At 37.3% G+C, this 15,184-nt stretch overlaps 1 protein-coding gene across 1 annotated transcript in view; it reads left to right on the forward strand.

The window, feature by feature from the left end:
* The first annotated feature begins 630 nt into the window (after nucleotides 1–630).
* ZDHHC2 (zDHHC palmitoyltransferase 2) overlaps nucleotides 631–15,184 on the forward strand; it is a 25,941-nt gene continuing 11,387 nt past the window's right edge. The window contains exons 1-6 of the mRNA XM_010173144.2: nucleotides 631–664; nucleotides 3,498–3,524; nucleotides 6,673–6,767; nucleotides 10,056–10,176; nucleotides 11,136–11,205; nucleotides 12,773–12,805. Of these exons, the coding sequence (XP_010171446.2) occupies nucleotide 664; nucleotides 3,498–3,524; nucleotides 6,673–6,767; nucleotides 10,056–10,176; nucleotides 11,136–11,205; nucleotides 12,773–12,805 (347 nt within the window). The 5' untranslated portion in view covers nucleotides 631–663. The remainder of the gene's footprint in view (nucleotides 665–3,497; nucleotides 3,525–6,672; nucleotides 6,768–10,055; nucleotides 10,177–11,135; nucleotides 11,206–12,772; nucleotides 12,806–15,184) is intronic.

Here is a 15,184-nt window from a genome sequence, read left to right on the forward strand (position 1 = left end):
AGTGCTCATGGGCTCAGCCTGGGCTGGGGGGCTGCGCCTTGGAGCCACGGGAGCTCTCACAAAAGCTTATCACAAGGTGGCCCCTTCCCCCACTACCAAAAATGCGCCCCCCCCCTTCAAACTCAACACCCCAACACATTGTTATTATTACATTTACTGTTCAGGAACTCTGGTTTTGGGTTTAAAAGTCAAGCAGAATTTAATGTTAGAAAACCAAGGCAAATATTTTACGTGAATTTTATCTTCTAAAGTCTTTTGGGTTTTGTGATAGCAATGTGTCTTGCCACGTCTCTAGCTACATGGAGATGGATGCCTACTTAATTTTTCCATGGGTGAATGAGAATAAAGATTTCTAGAGAAAATGAGCCGCAGTTCAAGAAATGGGAAATCCATTTCTATCACTGAATTAAGGTCTGACCTGGTGCAAGGTGCCTAGCAATGTGGCTTCTCTTCTTAGCAAACTAATTTGGTGGTGGAGTTGTAACAGGCAGTTTTGAGATACTGTGGTGCCTCTTTGCTTGCCAAAGCAGCCTTCCTAATGCAGCATGGCTTTCTCCTGGTAAGGAAGACTACAGGCAAGTGTGGGATGAATTCCCCAGGCTTCTCTGGCTGTCCTTTCCATCCTGGACTTTCCTATCTTTCATAACACAACTTTCTGTCCTCAGTCACCGTTGTTTTTTACAGGCACAGGCTGTTTAGCAACACTGACAACTGAATGTGCTGTTTCTGGCTGCCTGTGGCCCAGGGCAAGCAGAGAATGATGTTTCTGGCTCAGGAAATTGACTTTTACTTTGGCTGAAGTCCTACGTACGTCCCAGCCTGATGCCTGATTCTGATGAGCACCGTCTGCAAGCTGCATAATGAAACAGAGAGGCTCTAATAATGTGAGATCTGCTAGTACTGTACTGTAAATGGCATCCTGAAGCTTTAGCGGTGGAAGGCTGATTCTTAAGGAAATTGGCCCCTGCAGTATCTCAGGTGAACAGAGCTGTAATTTTTAATGACTTCTTGAAGAGAGGTCATGGTTTTATAATTATCTCCATCTCTGAATATACATGAGTATCATTCCATTCCTCTCTCAAAGGGTTTTACCCTGTTTTCTCCCAGATTGTAGAAACTGCTTAATGGCTCGGATTGGTCTGTCCTTAGTGTTTATTTTAGTCATTTTAGACAAAAGTGCTTTTTACCCTTATTATATATATGCTATTTGACTACCAGTAAGTTAATGCACAGTGTTTAAGCTGCTACTTATTAATGACAGGATGCACAGTCTGACCTACTTTTCTGTGCGCTACTGGCAGTGAATATAACCCCTTGGAAGAGAAATGAGAAAGCTGCCAGAAAGACTGGTATAAATGATTCACAGAAGACTATATGATCAAATACTATTGAATAATATAGCAAAGCTGTATCACTGAATATACTGAAAAATACAAAATTTGATTTAAATAAGTATATTGTGTGCTGTTCAGAAGGTGGGGACAATAGCACATGTTTCCTTGATCAAATCCAAAATTAGACAGTTGGGGTTTTTTTGTGCTAGAAAAGTATTTTCCATGCACTTAAATAGTGTGATTTTAGAATTATAAGTATCTTGTGGTTACCATAAGAATTCAGAGACAATTTGATTTGTAAGGGCTTTCTGCCCCCTTCTCCCCCCCCCCGGTCAATTCTACCACATTTGTTTAAAAAAAAACCAAAAAACAATCAAAACAAACAAACCCCTTAATTTCTTCCTTGGTCCTATGGTATTGCAGTTGCCCATCCATTACTTTCCCATCCATTATACTTCCTTCAGGGAGCCTTTGTCAAAGATGACTTAAAAAGGTGTAAGCAGAAGGCGTAGTACTTCCTTTTGTGGAAAGCTGCAGGTTATCGGATATTTTGTGTGTTCGTCTGTGCCACCGTGTGAGGGGATGTTTGTTAAGCAGCACAGCCAGTCTCCTTGTACACACCAGTTGCAGTAAGTTTGTAGAAAAAAGATTGTAAGATTTAAGATACTGGCATCTCTTTTCAGCCTTGCCTCTTCTGCTTCAGTCTTTTACAGTGGTTGCAACTCAGGAGAGTATGAAATAACTCTGAGTTACACTCGGGTGGTAAAACAGATTTAAATGACAAGATGTATCCAAAATAACTGGTTCTCACTCTGCTGGGGTTAACTGGACATCTTTGGGCACTTACATTTTAGCCTTCGTGGTCTACAGCTCCTGACATTTGGCTTCCATGCTGGATACTGCAAAAGCTGAAAAGATGGTCCACTGAGCAGGTATCGACTCTGAAGAGTGCAATTCGTCCCAGAGGTGAACAGAAATTTTGAAGAACTGTAGGTTTGCAGTCACGTGGAAATACTGAATTTGGATTTATTAGTTGTATTGGTCCTTTACTTACAGATGTATGGAAAACTTTTAAAAAGTCTCAAACGCATTAATTAATACATTTTATCCAAGGTTAAGGTGGGAAAAAAGATGACAACTACTTTCACAGCAATGTTCTGTGCCATTCCCCTGTTAGGAGAGAACAATACCACAAATCATTGTGGAAGGTTGGTTAAGTGGATTTAAGTTTGAAACTGATGATTCTGCAATGTATGTTTGGCTATGGCTTTTTAATTAGCAGAGAGTAGTTATTCCAAGAAGACTGGCAAAATTTCTGCACACGTTGCTTACCCTACCAAGTGGAGAAAGAAAATCGGAATTTGAGTAGTAGCTCACTTGCAGTTGTAGGTGCCAGTGTACTACAGTCTGTAGACTGCTTAAATTTGGATGGATAATTGTGTGGTGGAGTGGTTTGGGTGGAAAGGGAAGAGCACCATCAGGTTTTAATCACTTGGGAGTTTCTGATCTCTCTGAGATATCTGTTGTGGGATTGTTTGTTTTGTTTTTTTAAATACCATGACTGAGAGTGGAATATAGGTGTAAGAAAAAGATTTATTCCCTTTCACAATTGCAGTGGCTGATACATGGTACTTGTGTACTTCTGCCTTTCTTGCTCTCTTACTATCCCCAAATCCTGTATTCCAAGGGCAGTTTCTTAAAGGAAATGCAACTTTTGTCTACTTGCAATTTTTATGCCTTAGAGATCTAAGGTATCACTGAGTATTGCTGGCACAACCAGTTCCGGAGTCTGGCGCCTCTGCCTCAAGAATAGAACACATGTAAAAAGTAAAACCTGTATAACCACAGTTAAAGAAATAACCGTTTTTCAGATGTTGCTTTTCTTGGGTTAAACTTGGGCAGCTTCATCTGGATGGAAGTGCTAGTTCTCAGGATCTGAGCCTGGGATTGGCAGTCAAAAAAACCTTATAAACAATTGGCACTGTGCCTATTCTTGCAGTGAATGTACACAGCATAAAAGCTTGATAGTGTGTGGCCTTAAGCTTGTGTTGTTTGATGATTACTCTTCCCTCTTTGGTTGAAAAACAGAAGTTTAAAATGTTCAGTTACATCAATTGCTATTTAAACATAATTTTTAATCTTTCCTTTTTTCTCATTTTTCAGTGACAATGACAAATATTGGAGAAAAAGGTAAGATTTTTATTAGCTGTTTATAAGTGGAATTCATATGTCAGGGTGGTATAGTAGTTTACTAGTAGAATTGAGACACAGATGTAACCTGATTTAAATAAGTGTACTTTTTGTGTTCCTCAGCTCCTTTTATTATCCTGCTGTTCTGAATATTTCTTTAGCCATTGCAAATAGAGATGAGAAACATGAGAACTTTTAATGCTTCTTACTGGCTTTCTGAAGTGTCAACTAAAAAAATCCTTGTATTCTGTTTTTAAAAAAATTTATTCATAACAGAAAAAGCTCTTTTAAAACCAGGACTTATAAAGATGAGCAAGGCTGTTTGTGTAGAGTGTGACATACTTAAATGGGAGGTGAATTTCTTCTGCAGTTTCTTTTTAGCCAGTGTCTTTGAAGAAACAGAATCCTTCAGATATGTTACCTTTTCAGAAGATAATAAAACTACCTGATTATCTGTCATTAGATTTCCTACCCTGAGGCTGTAGCATGTTCAGATTGCTTTTCCAGATGCTATTTTAATACTGCAGCACAACATGGAAGTGTAAAGTGTGGGACTGCGGAGCTTTTGGGGAAAGGACTGAGGCTTAGGAGACAAACTGTATGCTTTTTGCATTTGTGCAATTCCAGCAGGTTTTATTAAGTCATTGGCAACTCCTTAACTTAGAAAAAGAATTTGCCAATTAAGAAACATTTGCTTGAAAATTTTTTTCAGTTCAGTGGTCTCTCCCCCGATGTGAGTGCATAAGCGCATCTGCCACCTTCAGCACCTTAAGACAAAGAAATAATTAAGAGTTTCTTTTCTTGCTGCTCCATAGTGTGGGGGAGACAAGTGTGTTGTTAGGTGTTGATCACAAAGCACATTAGAAATATCAGCAAAATGCATTGGGTAACATTAAATTTCCTTATTCTTAGCTGCTCAAAGCCTTGGTGAGCTTCAGCCAGTCAGGAGAAATTTACTCTGGCTCTGCTTCTGCCCTAAGTGTTTTCAGGGGTGAAAACTGGGCAAATGGGGCTCAGCACTATTAGAGGTTGCTGTAATTTCCAGGCAACTCTAGCTGTGCTAGCTATTTGTAGGTGGGTTGCCTTCAGGCAAGGGTTACACCATTTGAGCTTTTTTCACAAAAAGTGTAAAATAGAAGGATTTCTGCCCAGGGAGCTCTGGACAGCGCTTCTTTTTCTGTCTCAAGGGAATTGAGGTTCTTATGTTGGACTCTCAGCACCCACAGACCCAGTGGAGCAGCTGGGTGGCCCAGGGTCTCCATTGCAGTGCAGGGAAACTGGTGGGTAGGTAAACTGGGAGAAGCGACCGGTCGGGACTTGGGACAGGTTGGAGAACTGAGGTGTGAAAGCAAACAAGAAGAGCTTAAGTCTTGTGCAGACTTTAAAGGGGAAACATGGGATAATGTCATTAGGCTAAAATTTCGTCTTCCTCCAGTATCTTTTTTTAATGTATGGAAGAGGATTTTTCTTATCAATCACAGTTACCGTTATTCTCACAAAGTGTAGATGCAGATTAGCAAACGCGTAGCGTACAGAACTGATGTAACTTCCCCTACCTTGCCCTCACTTCATGCTATGAATATAATGTTGTTTAAAAAAATACTGATTTTGTTTGAGTAAATCAGGAGTTTTTAGAGTTGATAGAATAGTTCTCAGAAAAATATGGACTGTTCCTGCAGATGCTTGTGCAATAACAAGATGATCATTTAGTGTATTGTGCATGATGTGGAGTCCAGTTCTATCACTTACTTATCCTGATGAGATTTTTTTCAGTTTATAGATACGGTATATGGTTTTTTTCCCAGTCAGATTTTGTTAGCTTTTGTTTATTATTTTTTAACTGCCTAGTGAATAAGAATAAATATTTACTATGTTGCTGCTTTTTTGAGTAAACAAACTTCAACATCAGAAACATTTATTCAGCATTACATTTGAGGAAAAATTACAAAAATTAAGAAAATGCTGGGCTACGGTTCCTGCATTTATACTCACCACCATGCATGTGTTATGGAAAATTCTCTAGAACCAAATAGCATTACATGCATAAAAACTTGGGCTAACCATATGAGGGCAACGCTTCAGATTGTGTAGTGAAAGTACGTAAGTTTCCCTTTATGATGTTTTTTGACAATCTTATGAATTTATAGAAGTTGTATGAGGACTGTTTGACCATGTAGCTTCCATATAACCCTGAGCTCTCTGTGATCAGAGTTCGTCTGTACAGCAGGGAAATAATATTTTTCACTGTTGCTGTCCTAGCTGTCCTTATTTGCTGCTTCTCTGCCCAAGGAAGAAAAATCCAAGGAAATACTCTTTCTTGTGCATTAGAGCAAGTTAATCTGGGGCTACAAGTTTTGGATTTACTATTTACCATAGTGAATTGCTTAGTACAGTGAGAGCTTTTAAATGGAAACACCTATCCATCCATGGCAGACTCCTTGGAAAAGTTAATGTTACCTTCTGTATTCTAGTAAAAAAACTCAGTATGATAAATGTTGACTGGCATTTATTAGAAAAATCTAAGAATAAATCACTGGCAGTGAAGAAAATAAAGTAGTGAATGAACATTTGAATTAAAAGAACCTGCAGACTTCTAAAAACCACCCTACTGTCCTCCTTCCTTAAAATTTAGCAAAACAAATTAAGTGGTTATGGTTACTGCTCAGGTATCATATGCATATCCACTCAAAGACTCCCCTCACTCTAGTAATCTTTTAAGTAGTGATATTTCCTTTTTTTTGGGGGGAGGGGAGTAGGGTTTTATTGGTTTGTGTTTGAGGTTTTTTTGCGTGGCTAGCAGTCTCCATACATGATTCGTAAAGCTAAAAAGCAGGGACGCATCAGTTAAATAGGATTTGACAAATGTGTAAAGGGAAAGTGCTTGCTAAATAATTATGGGACTCTAATAGGCTATTGACCACTCCCCTCAAACTTTTGTAATATATGTAGCCTGTATCACGACTTTCCCCACACAGTCTGTATTTGTCTCATGTAAAGTTGCAGTGCAGTATTTTTGTTGCAAAGCTTCTGCAGAGCCTCTGTATTTACATCTGTTAGAGTGATTATCTGTGATATGTACAGCATCCGTTTGTAAGTATTATAATATCACTGGTCTGTTTGTATTAATTCTGTTCCTTTTTGATTTTAGTTGTGTGCCTGGTTGCTTACCACATATTTTTCATGCTGTTCGTCTGGTCATATTGGAAAACAATCTTTACGCTACCAATGAATCCTTCAAAAGAAGTAAGATAACCTTAACTTTTGTTTCTGAAACAGCCAAGTCAAATGCCTGATTTTGTAGTATTTGAATAACTTAGACTCTCATCTCATGTAGTTTTAAACTGTGTAGAAAAATACAGATGGTAGTTACAGCTTCTTAATAGCAGTAAGTCAGATTGCAGACAATGTGATGACCGAGACAAAAAACAATTATGCCTGCTCTAAGTTTTAAAAGTTTTTTAATAGATTTTAAGCATTAGATAATATTTATGATACTAAGAAAAAAAAAACTTTCCACTTGAAAAATATGAGTTATTCGAACTAGCAGCTTAAATCTTTGCATGGGAATATAATACTTCTATGTGGGCAAAAAAGTTATTTCCCTGTGTTAAAGACTTATATTACCTGTCAGCATCTGTCTGTTGTTCTCTGAATTAAAGCTTCTTCCCCATCTGTTTTGGTATGAAGGAACTTGGGGGTTGTGGTGTGAGCACACAACAGGTAAGCTGATGCTGGGAAGCCACAGCTGGCTAAGCAGGAAGGGAGTTAGTACAGAACAGCTGCATGGAAAAGAGCTCTAAGAAGGTGTCCCTGCTGATGGCAGGGGGGTTGGAACTAGATGATCTTTAAGGTCCCTTCCAACCCAAACCATTCTATGATTCTATGATATACCTCAGGTCTAAGTCCAGCTAGTACAGAAGTGTTAAAGAAGGATCCAGTTGACTTGGAGAATATTAAGATACAAAACCACGTTCAACATGATGTAGTCTCAGATAATTGCTTTAAGTACAGTATTTGGTTTATTTATTATTTTAATTTCACATTCTTTCTAACAATAAAAAAAAAATAAAAAAGGAAGACAGAAAGAAAACTGTCAATACCCTGAATGAAAATCCTCCCCATGTAGCTTGGTACAACTATTGCAGCTTTTTGGCCTCTTCCATCCTGTCTTTATACAGAAATCCCACAGTCCTTAGTAAGTGCTGTGTCACACAACCTCTGAGGTCAAGAGGAATCATGCTATGGCTGCTCTGGAGTTTGAAATATCCACAAAGCCAATACTTATTTCAGCATGGACTTATAACTCTAGCTCCTGTAACTACCATGCCAACACAAAATAAGTAGCTTGTGATTTCTGTCTGTTGTGCAGAGGTTCTTTTCTGAATGGTTTTCATTCACTACTAATAAGATATGTAATTGTACAAACAAGTAGATAATTCACAGTAATCGGCACCTTCCTTGAATTTAGCACTGCAGTCTTTGCTACAGCTTGGGGCAGAGAGGAGCGAAATAAATTAAGAACATATTTAATTTGGTAATTACATAGCAAAATATATGTATCTGTATGGTAACTGTAGCAATAATTAGAAGGGTTTTCAGATCACTGGACTGATGCCAATAAAAGACTTCCAAAACATTTTGACAAATCCCTAGTAATTATAGTGGGATTCCAAAGCCATCATAAAATGCTGCTGGAGAACTTCAAATGGGACGTTAAAAGTATTCAAGTTGGGTAATAGAAAGCAATGTGTGATGTTTCTGTGTTCTTTGAATTTATACAATGTTGCTGGCAGTAAGTTACATCTTTGTTGTTCTATGTCTTTTTCCTAATCTACTACAGCAATATTTTAAAAATTTAATTAGAGTATTTTGTAATGTTAAGTTACTGCTTGACTTCCAGTTTCTAGGAAGTCTGTAAATGTAAAAGGATGTATTTTCAACTTAACTGAACTGACTTACCAACTATAGCAAATACTCATTTGAAGACTGAAAAACAGATAAAACTTTTGCTTCTTGTTTTCATTAATACTGCAGCTGATGCAAACCACACAACCTGTATATTTCTTTTTAAGCTTATTTCAACTTTTTACATGTATGAAAAGCACTAAAGTTCTAGCTGCAGTTCTCTTTGAGACTTTGAGGGACTTCATTTAAGTGTGTGCCATTCTGTACCTGTGTGTACCAGCTATATACAAACATTGCATGAAGGTGGGAGAAAAGGTGATTTCCCAGGCAGGAAGGTTTTGTAGACTTAGGACTACTCTGAGAACCAACAGAAAATGATGGAGGAATAGCTCTGGGTACATCAAACAGGAGGTATTAAAAAAAAAAAAAAAAATTCTGAAACAAGTTTCTTCAGTGAGAAATTCTAAATATCCCAGTATAAATCAGTTCAGGTGTTGGCAAGAGTATATTCTTGCAAGAGAAAAATTTAAAGGTGACCTGAGAAACTCAAGCTAAACAGTGAACCTCCAGCTTCTGCTGGAAGATTGTGAGCTTTGTCAGGGAAGGTAGAGCGGTGCCTTCTCTATGGAGGTGTGAATAGGCTCCTAACTGTATGTTTCTGTCTGCTTTCTTAGTTTAACATGCATCACTTTGGAAAAAAATAGTATTATAGGAATGCCTAGCCTTTCTGTAGACATAAATGCTATGCAGAGGGCTTCTGTTTCTAGTACAGGCTAGAGACAGCCACTCTTCCTGACAAATACGGACCTCTTTTCAGAGGTGATTTTCTGTCGTACTTCTCTGATGGAGGTACCAAAGACTTCAGCATCTGCCCATTTCCAGAAGCTACAGCGACAAAGCTGACTATGTTGCTATGTTGCAGAGGACTTGAGTGTGAAAAACATGGACTACTTCATGTATACCGTGCACCTCTTTCAGTCATTTTTACCCTCTCAGCTCTTACTAGAGCAATGTTTGTTATTGCCATTTTGGGTAGTGACAGAAGTTGTCCTTTGACCCAGGAGGATGTTAAGATTTGGTTATTCTGACATGCAGGACACCTATCTCTTCCTTCTGTCAGCCAATCTCTGAAGTAAAAATGCTTCCTAACACCTGCATGAAGGGAACAGTAACTCTCCAATGGCAAAGAATAAAAGGGAAAATGCCAGACACCAGAAAATAAATAAAACTCTCTTTTCTGCTATTACTAGTTGTGTATTTTCTTTCAGTGAAAAGACTGATTTCCCTGGCTTATATTCACTACCTAATATTTAGTATTATAGAAAAAAATTAGCTGACCTTTCAAGGGAATGGTATGCTCCTGATCCTCCTCTTGAAGAGTGTCAGTTATTACTTCTGGAAGCATTCAGCATTGCACCAATACCAAATCAGAAATAATTTTAATTTTGTCTTCAGTTGCCGTGAACTAAATTAGTGGTCTTTGGATCACTGGGTTATTTGCTGTAATACCTTGTACCTGCTGCTAATTCATCTTTATATAATACATACTTATTTCTCTTTATATCTCTGTAGATACTTATTTAACTTGAAATTTGCTAACATACCTGATTTTAAAAATTATTCCAGTTTCATCTGTCATATTCAGACAAGGAATCCCTAGAGAGAGAGCCTAGAGGTGAATCCCAGCAAGAAGTTTTAAGACGGGCAGCCAAGGATCTTCCTATCTATACACGGACAATGTCTGGAGGTAAATAGGTGTTGAGGAGACCACCGAAGGCAGGTGTCTTGATGTACTACTACCAATTAGTTTAAGATAAAAAAAAATTTCAAGGGTTTGGATTGTAGGGAAGAACTGCTTTTCATACTTCATAAAATAACAGTGTGACCCAAGAAATTAACTTTAATGCAGCTTTATTCAGTGAAAAGATTGTTGGAAAGTAAATTGCTGTGTACAGTTCAGAATTTTAAAGTGGATTGACAATGCCTTGCTAAATGTTTGCAAACTGACATAAACAAATAGCCTGTAATACTAACAAACTGCAGCAGAGGCTGTAGCAATATTTAACTGCATATTAAATATTGCTACAGCCTCTTCTGTTAAATTAAATGTCCCTTCTTTGGTAGGTTAAAAACCAAATTAATCAGTATGTACGTGTCATGTATAGCTAGATAGATCACAGTAAGAAACTGTCACTGTTTTACTTTCTGGTTGTTCCATTGCAAGAACAAAAGTTCTTCCAAACTAGGAGTTAATCTTAACCTACTGATATTGTAAATCTGTGAATGCTGGCTAGCTAAGCAAATCCAAGAGATAATCTCATATAGTAAATTAAAGCTGTTAGAATAATAGCGTAAAATAGCTATATTGTTGAACAGTCTTTAAAGGTTTTCCAGTCTAGTGAGGGTTTTGTGGGTTTTATTGGTTCATTGGTTGTTTTGCAGAGCTGAGGGGTTTGAAAGAAAAAGCCCTGATTAGCATGATTAGCAGAGGCTGCAAAATCTGAGCTTTTTGGGTTCACTCTGCTAGATTCAGCATTGCAGGTACTTAAAGAATGCTTCAGTATTTGCAGCTGCTTCTGATCATGCTGAAATGCTTTCCTGGGGGTTCTGCTGGGCTGAGCTGCTAATATTTACTTTTGTGCAGACTTTGGGAATCAAAATGTGTAACTATACATTGAGATCTAATATTGGAACTTTTTTCTTCAGCAATCAGATACTGTGACAGATGCCATCTTGTAAAACCAGATCGTTGCCATCACTGTTCAGTATGCGACAAGTAAGAAAATATTTTAAATAAGTGACTTTCTGAATAAATGGATTTTTTTTTCTTGACATGGAAGCTGTTATTCTTTATGTGTACATTTTTCAGGTTTAAAGTTCTGGCAGAAGCTTTTTTTTATTGCTTAGATTTTTTCCAGAATTAGTATTTATTTATTTCTTTATAAGGAAGTCTGTAACTTAAGCTAATTCATTTGATGGCTTTCTTGATGCCAACATGGATTATGTGGTCTTACACATTATTTACATAATTATTAAAAATTATGGATATTAATAAAGAACTTTCCTCAATAATGTAACCAAAAATAGCTGATAAACAAAAATTTGCTTCTTTTGTTAGAATCTGAATAAAGATCACTACCCATCCCAATCTAATCATGATGTCACTTACATCTTATCTGAGGTAATAAACTTAATATCCTATTTTTCATTGGATAACTTTCAGGTTATTTTTATTTAAAGAAAGAAACAACCAAGCATCCCCCATTTCTAACTGAAGCCATGAAATAAAGTTTTTGTTCATCTAACACAAAATGAAGTTCCTCCATATTCCCTGGAACTCTAAGTACTTTCTAATTTAATCTTTCTTTCAGCTGTTTTTCTCTCTGACCTTTCTCCAGTTAGCTTGGATGTCTGTATGTTTCTCTACTCTTGCCCTCAGTGATTTAAATTTCTAACGTTAAGAGAAGTGGCTTCCTCAAAGATTGATTTATACTTAGCTTTAAGGCTGTTCCAAATACCCTTGAGCTGATAATACATCAAACCTTCCAACATGATTGTGAGGCAGAGAAGACTTTCCATTTTGTCCAGCAAAACAGCAGAGGCACTGCAAGAGTAACTCGAGTTGAAGCAGAAAGAGGCTCTTAGTTGCATTGTATGGGATGGTGATTGCAATGTAAGATAGGAACATTCTTGTGCCTCAGCAGGGTAGAGCAAAAGGGTGACCTGTGTTACCCTATGAAATATGAGTGAAACTTGCATAATGCCATTAGTTAACGTATTTTGCAGATACCTTACATTGTCAAAATTCACTTGCTTCAATGATATCTGATTTTCTTGTGCATGTTTTATTATGGAGAGTGATTAACTGCAAAAATGTTTGGGATGTTTCATACAAGGTGAGTTCTTAAAAACCTCCTGTGCATCAGCCTGTACTTCTATAAAAGCAAATAATGTACTTGGAAATATATTTAGTTGCATCATTAAGTATATAATAATTGAATTATCCCAGTTTCTAAGTCTCTGTCAGAGAATAAACAATAGTTGAAAAACCTATTCAGAATGAGAACCAAATTCTAAAGCTGAAGTTAGAGGTTGCATTTTCTTAAATCACTTAAGTTCTTGACAGAAAAAACATTTTGAGTTTGGGTTACCGACAGCTTACTTGTAAGTAAACTATATTATGTGAACTTAAGTAGACATCTTTGTTAAATACATTAGGTAACCAGTAGTACATATGAGTAATTCTTAATCTATATGTGAATAATTTAAATCTGACGAGTAACTTTGCTTCTGACTTTTGTTTTTCTTTTGCAATGCTTGGAATTCTGTTGCGTTTTTTTAAGATGCATTTTGAAAATGGATCATCATTGCCCTTGGTGAGTGTACTATTGGCTTTCTTTTCTTACTTTCTGATTTGTAAAATAAACTCTTGAGGGACCTGTTACAAAGGTGATGCTTCACTATTCTTAGAGTTAGATGCTTATGTGAAGTTACTGGTCTTGCAGGACCATTGGAGTTATTTACTGTATGTCCTCTTTTCATAGTTGTGAGATGTGGAAAGAAGTTCACAGATAATTTTTCTTAGACCTTTGAGTTATGTAACTCCATGTTTTACAGTTGGGATGAGGTAGGCTTTGGGTCAGTGAGAAAGCTTATTTTAAGGATTGCACCTTTTCTTCATGGACTTTGAGTTTGACTATTACTGTGGCTTAGTTGCACTGAATGATGTAATGCTATCCTAGGTTAAAAACCAAAGGGAAGGGCTGTGCCTTGCTCCCCTTACTGAAGGACAGCTTGAGTGGGCTTGCTGGAAACAGCAAGTTACCTCTTTTAGTTTTATGGGTTTTGTTTTGGGTTTGGTTTTTTTTTCATTTTTTTTTCTCCCCTTTCCCTCTCACCCTCCCTCCTTTTGCTGCCATGTCTGCCTGTACAGTGGTTTTGTTTTCCTGCCTTTTCTCAGCAGCCCTTGGAACCAGTGGGTAAACAGGATGTGTAATTAATTTTATGTCAGTTTAGCAGGTATCTCACGGAAATAATTAAAGATAATTGTTGTATAAGTTCCAGGTAAAGGGGATTGAGTGGTAGGTGACAATTGTTCACCATATGAAACCGATTAGAGAAGAAGAATCTCCTGCCTTGAACAAACTGAATGGTAGATGGTTCAAAGCAGCTGGTTTGACCTTCTTAAGTCAAATTCCTGGGCAGAGGGGACTCTGTCCTGGGGAAAGAAGGGGTGCTGGGCTCTTCCTTTTTGTCTTGGTCCTGGCTACAGCCTCTGACATAATGCAGTATGATTTAAGAATTTCCCCTTATTTTGCAGCTGCATGGTAGATACAATTGAAAGAAATATTTAACAATATAGGGTAAAGTTACTTCCTACCTATTTTTTTGCTGTAGGGATATCAGCATGTGAAACTTGATGATACTTAGAATTAGTAGTGTGCTTCTTAACAAAATAACAAACAAAACACAAACAGATAAAACTGCTGAAAGCAGAAAAAAATTCTGTTTCCTTTTTTCAGCATTCTTATAGCTGTGTTCTAGAAAGCTATAAGAAAAATAGCTGTCAGGCTATTCCTGACAAAATATCAGTGAAAAGTCTCAATATTACTATTATTATTCAATATTATACAGACTTGTCATAAGCTTTATGGTCTGTTTAGGATTTTTTGAGTTGTGCTGCCTTAGGATAGTACATGATAATGTCCTTCATGTAAACTTCAATTTCAGAATAAAAATCCATTGCATCAAATAACACATCATAAACTGAGCACTTAAGTGTTGTGTAAAGGGGCAGTGGTATTTCACTAGGGCATAGATGTTTAGAAAAATAAACTCCATGTTTCTCTCAGTAGCATCTGCTTATTTTACCTGTTTGCAGACTCTTTGTATCCAAACAACATAAACGTACCTGGTTTGAGAGGTATTTATATTGCTCATTGTTTTTAATCTTAATAAACAATGGGTGCAAAAAGAAAAAATAGAAAGGGAGAAGGTACTTTAGAGACATGTAACGCTTCTTGATGGAGAATTTTGTACTCCAAGATAAATGTGCTAGAAAAGAGGTATTGTCTTGCTTTATTTTTCCTAAGTTGAGTGGATGTCCACAGTTCCTTGCTCACCTTGGAAAAAAATAACTATATGGAAGTGACAGGAAAGTTTTGAAATATTGCAGAGATGCTGATCAAACTTTATAGTTTCCTTTAAAGACTCATGTTCGAGAGGTCTTTGGAAAATACCACACGGCTATTTTATCAACAGAAGTCAGAGTGCAAATCAGTATAATGGGTGAGTTTTAGACCCCATGAAAACATAATTAGGTCCTGCTTTGCTTTTTGTGTTGGGATTTTTTGGTGGGAGCAAGTTTGGTGGGAAAGAGATGGGAAAGAACCTGTGTGATGCTTAGGGAGAGCAGGTAAACAGTAATGGGAATTACTCTTTTAATATTCTGCTAGGAAAAGGATTTCTGTGGAGAGCACTGGTAACAAATAATCTGGGGAAAGTAAGATAAAGAATTTGGAAGGCAGAGGTAGTAAGATGCTAGTCAAGTCCTAGCCCCACGTCAGTTGTTTTCTGCTTTTTGGGAGGCTTTATTATGGCTATCACTCCTGTACTAATGGAAGTGCTGACACAAATATTTAATGCTAATTGCCCTCCAACTACTCCAGAAAGTTTAAGTGATGCAGAAATAAAAGCATTAGTGATTTCTATGCTAGTGCTCCTGCTACTCTTATATAGATGGAGCTGCAGGCAGG

This window comes from Antrostomus carolinensis, unplaced genomic scaffold, assembly GCF_000700745.2.
Source record: "Antrostomus carolinensis isolate BGI_N321 unplaced genomic scaffold, ASM70074v2 scaffold19488, whole genome shotgun sequence".
Taxonomy (NCBI): Eukaryota; Metazoa; Chordata; class Aves; order Caprimulgiformes; family Caprimulgidae; genus Antrostomus; species Antrostomus carolinensis.